Below are 13,262 nucleotides of genomic sequence, written 5' to 3'. Positions count from 1 at the left end.
AAGCAGTATCATAAACTATGGTTTAATCTAAATGTGATTAATCTAAATGTCTGGTTTCCTCTTGCAGCTGCATTGGACAGAGAAAAGGGAAAGTGTGGTGACACCTAAACTCACTCCAGCTTATTTTATTTTCATAATGCTCATTTACAGTTTAGTATTATAATCCCTAGTGCCGCGTAATGGAGTGAGCTCCTGTTACTTGTCCCAGCTTTTGCTGACCTAGCAGTTCAAAAGCATGTAAAAATGCAAGTAGAAAAATAGGGAGCACTTTGGTGGGAAGGTAACTGTGTTACATGGACCTTCGATGTTTAGTCATGCTGGCCACATGACCACGGAGACGTCTTTGGATAGCGCTGGCTCTTCGGCTTTGAAACGGAGATGAGCACCGCCACCTAGAGTCGGGAATGACTAGCAGATACGTGCAAGGGGAACAAATACACCAATTTGATTCCTTACCGATGTAGACTCTTTTGGTTTAGGGACTCCCAAAAGTTCATATGCATAAAGAAATTCTTCCAACACCTTCTCATAACTGATACTGATTGGGACAAGATATATATCAAAAACCTCCCTTTTAAGAAAAGGATCCATCACAATATTGAGAAGACCTGCAGATACAAAGAACACCTTCAAAAATAAAGCACAAAAAACCTTTTTAAAAGACGTCTAAGTTAATACCTAATCTTTCTGTAGGAATCCAACCCTAGATTTTAAGGCTGTGCAAAAAATTCTGCATATTCATATTTCATGCATAGAACAGGAAGTTCTTATCACTCCACGTTCAGATACCGTAAGTCTTTTTTTTAAAACACAGATCCAATATATTTGATCCAGGCACAGAACTGGAATATACACGTTGGAGAAGGTGTTCCAGAACAGACAAAACAGCAAGTGCTACCCAGGATGTAGGCGAGAGGTTAAAACAAGGTAAGGGGAAAGGAAGAAGTGGGAAGAGCCAGGGAGGGGCTATCATCACCTGAGTATCTGGAGCAGGGGTAAATATAGTTCCCAACTAAAAGGAAATAAGGCAAAAGAAACTTGGGAAGATTGAGGCAGGTAATTGGCAGTTACCATATGCAGTGGGTCCTTGGACAGCAAATGCAGTGGTGGGTTCCTACCAGTTCGGACAGGTTTGGTCAAAGTGGTAGTGGTTTGGCGGCCCTGGTCGCTGGAACCGGCAGCGACCCAGGCCTGCCACACCCCAAACTGGTTCTTCGGGTGGTGCCATAGGCAATGCCATCTTGTTTTGTGATTCTGTGCATGCACGCGCAGTGCAGCCACAAGCAAACTGGCAGTAGTGACTGTCGGAACTCACCCCTGTGCAAAGGTGACTAACCAGGAAGTACTGGAGCGCATAACACCAGACCTATAACTGGAAGGCAAAATCACAAAACTGTGTCTCACTTATTTTGACTATGTAATGCAGTGATAGTCAACCTGGTTGGCGTTCCAGCTTTCATGGTGGGCGGTAGGGGTTTGCTGTAACTCTGCTTTATAAATTTTATAAAGTAAAGTTACTTCCCTACTTTATAAATCACCATTACTGTGGAACCGGTGGGCGGTTAGAAAATTTTACTACTAACAGAGATACAAAAGTGAGTGGTAGGTATAAAAAGGTTGACTACCCCTGAAGTAATGCAAGAGAATTTCCTGGAAAAAGCAATTATGCTTGGAAGAGTTAATGGTAAAAGGAAACCAGGCCACCAAAGAACACAGTGAATGGACACCATCAAAGCTGACATCAGCCAGAGCAAAGAACTCCTCAGAATAGTGGAAGATCGGAAGACTTCCGACTGGGGAGATCTGGTCCACATAATTATCATGAATTGGACATAACTGAATGGATAACGTCATAATCACTATATGTGGTGGGATGACAGCAAATGATAGAGAAGGGGAAAGTTTGAGAGGAGGTGGGCACTTGCTGAAGAAAGGTGGGGAGGATGAGATGCACAAGCCTAGCTTTACTCATCCAGATGTCCCTACCAGATATGGCTTGATTCAAATCAGGAAGCAATATTTACTGGTTTTCAGTTTGGCTCGACAGCCACCTACACTGGAATGGTCTGGCTAAATGTCCAAGCCACAATGTGTTTATCCCATGCAAATAACTTAGTACATCTTTCATTTCAGGCACATGTATCAGTCCCTAGTAGCTGTTCAGAAATAAGATTGGATTCTCTTAAAATTTATAAGTCAGAGTTACTATAGTCTGAAGTTACAGAAATTTGAAAATTAAATGTTCTTTAGCATGTCACTTATCACTATATTCATTATTGTAAGGGTCCATTGCTTGTAATGCCAATTGCCTCTTGAAGAAGGGAGAGATTGCAACTTACTTCCCCGATATGGAAGGAATATGCACACATTCTGGCCCTATAATCTTATGGAATCTTCCAGCCTCTAGTTCAGGGGTGTCAAACTCGGGCCATCACGATGTCATCATGTGACATATTGCAACTTTTTTCCTTTGCTTAAATGGAGGTGGGCTTGACCAGCGCATGAGACATCTGGCCCACGGGACTAGATGCTCCTGCACTAGATGCTCCTATCAGATTTCTAGTATCAATTTAAGCATTCATAGTCACATTGTACCAAAAATAAATCATCTGTGCCTGCAGCAGCTATAGCTTTTTGACCTACATACCAAACTTTGGAGACAATGTCTTTGCAGTGCGGCTTCTAGTACCTTCAAGGTAAAACTCAACAGGGGCATGTCCATTCTTGAGAGAGGGGAAAAGAGAAAGAAAGAGAGAGAAAAGTCAACAATTAGCAAAGCAAGTGAGATATATACATTTTTCAGACGAGCAATCCATAAAATTGTGGGGGGAAAAGAAGCAGCAAATAACTATAAAATTTAATTAAGAGGAAAACATGTAACTATGATTTTCAACATCTAAACTTAAAAGGAATCTCTTGTTCCTCAAGACAGATATATATTTACATATTGCCGATGAACTATCTACCATGAGCAAAAACCAACACAATATTACTGGCTATTTTAAAGTTATTCACCTTTAAAATACACTTGACATATTCAGCAAACACTGCCCAATAAAGCTTGTTTCCACCAAATGTACGTCGCATAAAAAAGGCACCTGATTTTCGAAGCAACTCACCAACTATTTTCATTCCAAGGAAATCTAGCAAAAGGACAGAAGATAGATGAAAGAAGTCAGTCGTGGTCAGTCTTGCAAGATAGTCCAATAAGTCCAGAAGCTCTAGCATTATTGTAAAATTACATTAATAGAATGTGGCCAACAAGGAAAGTCTGTTAGATTCACTAGATCTTAGTACAGTTTCCTGGAAACTTTGCATGGCTTAATTAGACACATATATAAGACACAGCCTGGCTAACAAAAATCCCCCTTTTATAGCCATTATAGTCCCCTGCCCTTTTTTTTTCTTACTTATCTGACTGTTCAACTGACTTTTGGACTATGTGTTTTGACTTTGAACATGGGTGATGGTTGTTGACCTAACTAACATCTCTGCCTTGAGAAGCTGGCTATTAGTTAAACCCTGCTTAGTTAATAGCTTCTGCTTCTTCAATTGATTATATTAAAATAAAGTCTGAACTGCCATTAAATGTTTCTAAATCAAAGTTAATTTCAATTCAGATTTTCATTAAAAAGCTAAAATGTATGTATACAGAACATGCTAAATTTTTTAACATATTCAATTTATATACCTTTACAAAGTACTGAAAAAGTTATTGAAGAGCTCCAGTTTCTATATCTATTTGTGGCATTATGTGATCATTTGCAGCTCATGTTTATTAAAGTTTACAAGTTTACATATATTAGAAGTTGAAGTTCAAAGTAATTTCTGAATATGGATTACTTGCAGTCATAAATTTGAATTACCTTAAAACAAGTTACAGGGAAAACAGGGGGGATGGCTGTGAATTCATCCTTTTTGAATGTTGTTGGGGTTTTTTTTGCCCCAACAAAGGAGGTTTAACACAGAGAGATCATAAATAAAGAAGAAATATTTCAATCCAGTTTTATAACAGATCAAGCCACCTTCAACTAACATAAAATTCTGGGAACTAAAAGCAAATGCTAAGAAAATTAAAATGTTTACCTATTCCTGCTGCAATGACTGGCAAAGTCAAGTCATAGTTATATAACACATAGGACAGTAAGAGAAAATCCATGTAGCTTCGATGGCTGGGCAACAGGACAACTGGATGTTCTTGGATTGCCTGTTGTAACTATGAGGACACAACATGTTATTTAAGTTTAAGAGATGCTGTGAATTACTGTTTGTTTTAAAAGGCAATGTTTTACTAAAACACATTCTACTACGCCATTTGTTTTCTACAAGCTAAAATGCTAATTTTATCAAGAGATGCACATTTTGCATTGAAATCCATGGATTACATCTATCTGTAACCCCTCTACCATTAATGATGGCCACAAATTATATTTCCCATGACTCACATGTGACTTTCCCTTTAACTTAAAATGTAATCCGGAAGACTAGAATTCAGAAGGCATATTTGCTTAAGTTATTTATTTATTTATAAAATTTATTGGCCATAGTGATCTCTGGGCAGTTTACAACCAACAACTATATAGGGACTAAATGTACAAAAACATGCCTGCAAAAATTAGGATTTAGCCCTATACTTTGACAGGACAACAGTTATGGGGTGTTTATAATTCACAACTCTTTTCTCCCATATTTCACTATAACAATTCCTTTGATTGGATTTTAAAAAAAAAATTGCTTTCCCCCCAAACCAGCATCCAACATATTTTGCACTAGGTAATTCCCAATAATTTCTATCTGGAAAAAAATGGTGGGGAACTCAAGTTGCATTGTCCAAAGTTCAAATTAGTTCACTGAGTCTTCAGTTGAAGTATAGAACAGTGCTTAGTACCAGTCTGTCATCTATATACTGCTCAAACTCTTGTGTCTGTAACCTTTACTGAGCAAAATGGTGCAACACAGGGCAAAACATTTTCAAACAAGGCACCTCAAATAAGCTAATGTTGGCACCTGTGACTCCCGTGGGAATAAAATTTTGAAAAGTTCTTGCCATTTCCTTGCTGCCGCCATGCTGCTGGGATCACATGACCCTCATTTACAATGTTGTCTAACACCTTCGCACAAATTAATGGGGAAGCTTGAGAAGCTTGAAGGGAAAAACTCAATGGAGATCATGTGATCATTGGCTGCGCACAGTGGCAGGTCTGGACTTGCAACTTCCTTCCTGGGAAGCTTACAGGAAGAAAGTCAATGGGAAGCCTTCCCTGTTGACTTTGTTTGTCAGAAAGTCGCAAAAAGTGTTCACATGACCCTGGGACATTGCATGTATCACAAATATGAGTCAGTTGCCAAGCATCTGAATGTTCATCAAGTGGCCATGGGGATGCCGCAATGGTGGTTACGTGTGAAAAATGGTCATAAGTCACTTTTTCCAGGGCCGTTATAACTTCAAGCGGTCACTAAATGAACTATCTGTATATAAGTCAAGAACTACCTGCATATCTGAAAGAATGATCCAATGGGTCAGAGGTTGTTTTGTATAAGAATAGCCAGACCCTTTCCCAAATAGTTTTCTAAATTGTAATCGTATTCCATGACAAAGATTGATAGAAACGGAGTGATCAAAGTCCAATGCTTTTAAAATTTAGGCTATGTTCTGAATGAAGTGCATCTATATGTCTGTAAAAGCTTTGCCATTCTATAGCTAACTATTTTATTTGCTGCTTTTTACCTATTTCTCTGGGTATAGTTTTCATATTCAGATATATTTCTTAAAATCAAGGAGCTACAAGACATTTGTTGGTAATGATCTGAGTACTAACTTGAGTAATTTGTTTGCTTATATTAGTTGTAAAAATCACGCTACTCAACAATATGGACTTTTAACCACTAAATGTGGTAATGTGGTAAGAAAATACAGGGAGTCACAAGGAGTCCCTCTGTGGGAAGATGGGTGGTTCCAAAATGTGACGGATGGACGGATGGATGAGTGAGTAGGTAGGTAGGTAGGTAGGTAGGTAGGTAGGTAGATGATAGATAGACAGACAGACAGATAGATAGATGATAGATAAATAGATGATAGATAGATAAATAGATAAATAGATGATAGATAGATAGATAGATAGATAGATAGATAGATAGATAGATAGATAGATAGATAGATAGATAGATAGTAAACTTAAGCATCCCCATGCACTCCCAGCATAAGCAAAGCAAAGTTTGTCTCATCACTCTGGTTCAGAATTCAAGAAAACTGGACGGTCAAGAGTATCTACAAATACTTTAATATATAATTAAAAATGGTCTACTCTGACCATTTTTCAGAATGAGTTTGGTAGCACCTTATCAGACTAACAAAATTTATGAAATTTATAAGCTAGGACTCACTTCATCAGATCCATGAAGAGGTTAAGCTGATGTAGGATGTACAATGGAACGAGGTAGGCAAAAGGGAAGGGAACATGGGATGATTATAGAGATGAAGGTTACATGTGAGAGACACAAGTACCTTATCAATTAACAATTGAAATACGTTAAAAATCCAATCTATTTGTTACCCTTATTTGAGAATATGTCAAAGTTTTACCTATAAAAGTGACAATTTCAACCAAAATCTTTGATTACAGCGATTGTCATACTTCTAAAATGTTACCAATCTGTCCCTTATTCCCATCTTTAAATATTCCTGTAAAAATATGCATATGAGCCAATATGAAATATGAAACCAATCAGTTTTGTATCCCAACTTATTTTGACAAAAAAAATACAAGATCAGGTAAATAAATGCGCTTGAAAAAGGATCCATTCAGCAAAACACAATGGTTTCCATCTTCAAACCCCGTATCATCTATCGATTAATCTTCTACAAATACTCAAATCGTCCCCAACAAATTTTGTGATGAAAGTGCGGAGGGAATAAGAAGTTGAGAAATGGGGCAGTTCTATTACAGACATAAGCCTACAGCATTCCAAAATTAAGCCCTCTTGCATAAATACCCCCTCACTTTACAGGTCTGCTCCAATTGCAACCAAGTTTTGTAATACTTCTAAGAAGAAATCCTTGTCACATATTTCTAACTATGAATTTGGTTAATTCTAGATTTATCTTTTGATAGGCTAGGTGTGGTTAAATAGAACAGGCACATCTGATCATTTTCTTACTAATACACCTGATACTATGACAAACCAATTTATCCACATAGTGCTGAAAAGTTTATTTTAGAAAACAGCAAAGATAAAGCAAAAAACCCAGAGAAAATGAAATCAGTTTCAACATGTGACTGAAGAAAGCAAAAAACCTTTTCTATGAAAAAGATGACTGTTAGAAAAAATCTTCCTGAAGTATCAATTTTTATGTTAAAACACATTTCCATATAATATTAGTATTGCTTCAGTCATATAGCTTATGATGAAAACATGACATAATTACATACTTCCAGAATAGATCCATCCATTTGTAAGATGACAGAGTTATCCCACCTTTACAGTTGTCTTCATTTGCCAATCTAATTCTTGCTTTTTAAAGTTTAAAGTTATTTCTACCTTTTGTTTTGTTGCTCTGTAGGAACTTTGACACCGTCTATCAAAAGCAGTATAATTATGTTGCAATAATTGTTATCGTACTTGTTCTTCACCCACTATACCTATTTCTATATGCCCCACAAAGTAATCTTCAGTCCCTCAATGCTAAGCCCAATTGTGATACTACTAATATATCTAGCATAGTGAAAAATTACAGCTTTTCAACAAAGGATTGAGTCACATAATTAGTTACTGAGATTTTCTCTCATTCAGTTAATATTCTACCAGCTGAGTAAATCTTCCAAGTACTTACCAACTAGTTACACTGAGCAAACAAAGATCTACCTCCCAGAAGTTATTATACTTGGCTGTGGGAGTCTGCTTTGTTTATACCTTGAGACTTTCCCTGTTTGGGATAAAGAAATCCTTTTAAAGAATCATCTGTGCTAAGGCATCTGTTATGGGCAGAGACTATATACTGCACTAAGTGGAAATGTGCTGGAATAAAAATGAATTCACTGTTTCACCTCACAACTATCATTTCTGAAGGTAGGAAAAGAAATAACTTGATTTCTAGTAACTTATACAGTCTCATCTACACCATTTTCTGGCACAACAAATAAGTGGTTTACCATCTCTTTCTGGATTTTAGACAGGTTACTACTTTTGATGCCTTTATAGTTGTCAGTAGCAAGATACACATTTTAAAACAAAACAGACCCTTGGAATTATTTTGCAGTTTACTCCAATCCCATATTAAGAACTGCATATAATTTTTGCAAACATTAATATTTATTTATTGTTGCATATGGACACCTGCAGTCACTTTTCTTTCAGTTTCTTGTTCTGCATTTTGGTATGACAATCCTCAACAATTAAAAACTTTCAGTGAAGAGTATGTTAATGGGATAACGAATGCACAACCCAAGGAATTTGGAAAGCTTACTGTTAACTAGAGATTCTTGCATTAATTCACCCTGATTGCATTTGCATAAAATGCTATTTTATCAGGAAGTATTCATACATACTTACTTTTTGCATGCCATCTTCATTTATGTACACGCTCTTGAAAAGGCATTTAAAGATTTTGCTTAGAGTGAAAGCAAAAAAACGAATAGCTCCCATATGCATGCTGTGTCCCATCTCATCCAGAATTTCTGCTGCCTCTTCTTGTATAATATCAAGGGATTCACCAGTCTCTTTTGATAGCTAAGCACAGAAATCAAGAGCTTTAATTAATAAAGACATCCCTCAGATATTCTGAATTTCTGGACTTTCTGAACCAGAGCAAAACTTTGAAACCTAGACTTCTGCCACGGAGACCCACCAAATGTCTATTAAAACCCATAAAAAGGACATCAGAGATAACAGTGCTTTCTGCTCATTTTCCCCAACAACTAGTACTGGATGAATAGATACATAATCACCATAAAAGCAGCCATGAATAAGCTTAACTTTCATTACAGGTAGTGCTCGACATACAACAGTTCCTTTAGTGACTGTTCGAAGTTATAACAGCACTGAAAAAAGTGACTTATGACAATTATTCGCAGTTATGACCACTGCATCATCCCCATGGTCAAGTGATTTTTATTCGGATGCTTGAAAACAGGTTCATATTTATGATGGTTGCAGTGTCTGGGAGTCCATATTTTGCGACATTCTGACAAGCAAAGTCAATGGGGCAGTCAGATTCATTTAGCAATTCCTACTAATTTAACAACTGCAGTGACCCACTTAACAAATGTGGCAAGGAAAGTTGTAAAATGGGACAAAAGTCACTTAACAAATTTCTCACTTAGCAACACAAGTTCTGGGCTCAATTGTGTTCATAAGTCAAGGACTATCTGTAGTTGATTAAACGGTAAGGCCTTTTTAATGCATTTATTTATGAATGTATAAACTGTAGGGACACGATGGCTCAGTGGCTAAGATACTAAGCTTGACAATCAGAAAGGTTGGCAGTTTGGCGGTTTGAATCCCTAGTGCCGCGTAACAGAATGAGCTCCCGTTACTTGTCCCAGCTTCTACCAACCTAGTAGTTCGAAAGCATGTAAAAAATGCAAATAGAAAAATAGGGACCACCTTTGGTGGGAAGGTAACAGCATTCTGTGCACCTTTGCCATTTACTCATGCCAGCCACATGACCACAGAGACATCTTTGGACAGTGCTGGCTCTTTAGCTTTGAAATGGAAATGAGCATCACCACCCCTGGAGTCGAGAACGACTAGCACATATGTTCAAGGGGAACCTTTACCTTTACCTTTAAACAGCTCTAAATAAAGTATATAAGCTACAGTTTATGAAAAAACAACTATAAAATTCAATCATATATACGAATTATGATATATAATTGCAGTAAATTCCTGGCATTTGGGAATAAACAGCACTCATGTACAAAACATGCTCTCTTTTTATTAAACATAAGCAGCTGAATGGATGGATGTATCCCATCCAAGAGAAGAATTGGGACAAGCCTCATTAGACATTACCAAGACATTAGAATTATATGTCTTTGAGTGGTATATTTCCAATCAACTTTTAACAAAATTAATAAATTACATTCAGCACAAATTGAACAAATATCCCTGATTTGGAAATATGTCTTTAGGGAGCTTCAAAACTATAATGAAAAAGCACAATTATTTCACAGAAGAGTTCTATCACAAATCTTGAAGAGGAAAAAAAAAACTAGGGAGCCAGGATAATTAGGATATTGGTGGGTAATAAAGTTACTGGCCAAATCATTATAAACAGCAGCTGACAAATAAACAACTGAAAGAAGAGCAGATAAAAGGTTGACACACCTGACTGATGACATACTGAACCTGTTCAGACTGTAGAACAATACTTTTAATGGCACTTGGCTTACAGGGAGAAAGTTCTTTATAAACAATAGGAGTATAACATTTCATTGCATATCTGAGGTCACTGGACTGCCGCCGCTCTTCCAAAATATCTTCAAATTCATATTTTTTCTTTGATGTGAGATTTTTCTGCTGGGAATAATACAAATGGAGAATTAGACACTGGCCACATTAGCACAGTTTTAAGTAAAACTATCTAGCTCATTACACTTCTATACATAAAAATGCATTGTTCCAGCTTTTGCATTCCCACCTGCAGGAGTATGCAACAAAATAAAGATAGAGAAGTAAACATTATGTTTTGTTTTGTTTCCTTCCTTCCTTGCCTTCAAGTCTGTGTTGATTGTTGATGACAGCCTGGACATGTCCCGTAGTTTCCTTGCCATCATTTTTGGAATTGGTTTGACCCCTGCCTTCTTCCTAGGATTGAGAGAGTGACTGGCCACAAGTTAGCCAGCAGGTATTTGTGCCAAAGGAGGGACTAAGGGACTAAAACACAGAGTGTCTTAGTTTCTAACATGGCACCTCAAACCATTACACTAATCTGGCCCTTCTGTTCTAATAGAGAGTTGTGGTTTATTGTATCTCTCCGGAAACCAGGATCTCAAAAATTTGGGTTTACAGAATTACCCTACATTCAAGAAGGCAAGCAAACAGAAACCAAGTTTTAAGCCAGTTAGGCACATCAAATAAGTCCTAGAAACCACAACAGATTTATTTTCAGGTAGGTATGGCCATTTTAACTATTTTGTTAAGCTTTTAAGATTTGTAGTGATAAATGTTATGTAATACTTTTGTAATATTTGCTGTCAATTTGTAAGATGCAATCAGCCCACACCAATGAGCCACAAGGGATTATTACTGGTATCTACATGTTCTACAAAACATATCTTACTGATACTGCCATTGTCCTCCTTCCTTCATCTGAAGCTACAACATTAAACCTAGCTAGTTTTGTAGCAATAGATTCCTACTTGCATCCTACTTGCATACTGGAAGAACTCTGAAGAACTCTGTGCTCTGAAGAACACAATTACACTCAGAGAATCATTGCGGGGGGGGGGGGGGCACAGGATCTGACATAAATTACACTCTGGACCAAATGTTTCTGGGATCATAAACTTATCTGTAAATATTTACTGATGGTAGGTAGCATTGAACTTAATGGAACTTATACATATATTTATGTACATAGAAGTAAGTGTACATAGAGGATTGCATTGGTAGAGTCTAGGTAAAATCCCTACCATTAGCAGAGTTCCTTAAAAATCTTAAAATATGAACAAAGATGATAAATATGTGAAAGAGGATTCAGAAATGATTACCCAATTTTACTAGAATTTATTTAATGTATCTGTTTCAAACAACCACTGCCTCCTAAATGGGTTAACAAAGAGATGGAACACACTCTCAGATTTACAATATAATCTGACATGACACATGAAAGAACTGAATTTAGAGATTAGTTTCTAAAGGTTTAAAGGAGGGGTAAGAAGATGTTTGGTTTTTACATAAGCTTAAGTGTTTGTGCGTCTTCTATTTTTTTTGCTTTTAAAAGCCTAAGGCAAGCTCCAAACAAAAAAAATCAAAGGATCATCTTACTGTACTGCCTTTACAATTTGTCCTCAACATACAGTGGGGCAAAAAAGTATTTAGTCAGCTACCAATTGTGCAAGTTCTCCCACTTAAAAAGATGAGAGAGGCCTGTAATAGAAATCATAGGTAGACTTCAACTATGAGAGACAAAATGAGAAAACAAATCCAGACAATCACATTGTCTGATTTGGAAAGAACTTTTTTGCAAATTATGGTGGAAAATAAGTATTTTGTCACCTACAAACAAGCAAGATTTCTGGCTCTCACAGACCTGTAACCTTCTTTTAGAGGCTCCTCTGTCCTCCTCTCATTACCTGTATTAATGGCACCTTTTTGAACTTGTTAGCAGTATAAAAGACACCTGTACACAACCTCAAACAGCCACACTCCAAACTCCACTATGGTGAAGACCAAAGAGCTGTTGAAGGAGACCAGAAACAAAATTGTAGACCTGCACAGGCTGGGAAGACTGAATCTGCAATAGGCAAGCAGCTTGGTGTGAAGAAATAAACTGTGGGAGCAATAATTAGAAAATGGAAGACATACAAGATCACTGATAATCTCCCTTGATCTAGGGCTCCACGCAAGATCTCACCCCGTGGGGTCAAAATGATCACAAGAACGGTGAGCAAATATCCCAGAACCATTCAGGGGGACCTCGTGAATGACCTGCAGAGAGCTGGGACCAACGTAACAAAGGCTACCATCAGTAACACCAGGGACTCAGATCCTGCAGTGCCAGACCCCCTGCTTAAGCCAGTGCATGTCTGGGCCCGTCTGAAGTTTGCTATAGAGAATTTGGATGATCCAGAAGAGGATTGGGAGAATGTCATATGGTCAGATGAAACCAAAGTAGAACTGTTTGGTAGAAACACAACTCGTCATGTTTGGAAGAGAGAGAATGCTGAGTTGCATCCAAAGAACACCATACCTACTGTGAAGCACGGGGGCGGCAACATCATGCTTTGGGGCTGTTTCTCTGCAAAGGGACAAGTACGACTGATCCGTGTACAGGAAAGAATGAATGGGGCCATGTATTGTGAGATTTGGAATGCAAACCTCCTTCCATCAGCAAGGGCATTGAAGATGAAACGGTGCTGGGTCTTTCACCAGGACAATGATCCCAAACACACCACCCGGGCAACGAAGGAGTGGCTTTGTAAGAAGCATTTCAAGGTCCTGGAGTGGCCTAGCCAGTCTCCAGATCTCAACTCCACAGAAAACCTTTGGAGGGAGTTGAAAGTCCGTGTTGCCCAGCAACAGCCCCAAAACATCACTGC

The 13,262-nt window shown here is 37.8% G+C and overlaps 1 protein-coding gene across 2 annotated transcripts in view; it reads right to left on the bottom strand.

The window, feature by feature from the left end:
* Positions 1-13,262, bottom strand: part of GNPAT (glyceronephosphate O-acyltransferase) — a 31,884-nt gene that overhangs the window by 14,696 nt on the left and 3,926 nt on the right. The window contains exons 2-7 of one of the 2 annotated variants that reach the window (XM_014053072.2): positions 10,327-10,518; positions 8,551-8,727; positions 4,087-4,216; positions 3,016-3,143; positions 2,648-2,723; positions 457-608 (exon numbers count right to left, since the gene is read on the bottom strand). In XM_014053072.2, coding sequence (XP_013908547.2) covers positions 457-608; positions 2,648-2,723; positions 3,016-3,143; positions 4,087-4,216; positions 8,551-8,727; positions 10,327-10,518 — 855 coding nt within the window. The remainder of the gene's footprint in view (positions 1-456; positions 609-2,647; positions 2,724-3,015; positions 3,144-4,086; positions 4,217-8,550; positions 8,728-10,326; positions 10,519-13,262) is intronic. The other variant, XM_014053073.2, reaches the window with a different exon arrangement.

Source organism: Thamnophis sirtalis, unplaced genomic scaffold (genome assembly GCF_051295495.1).
Source record: "Thamnophis sirtalis isolate CommonGarterSnake01/CBP01778 unplaced genomic scaffold, rThaSir2_p1.2 scaffold_6, whole genome shotgun sequence".
NCBI lineage: Eukaryota > Metazoa > Chordata > Lepidosauria > Squamata > Natricidae > Thamnophis > Thamnophis sirtalis.
This window is presented reverse-complemented; position numbering and strand designations above follow the sequence as displayed.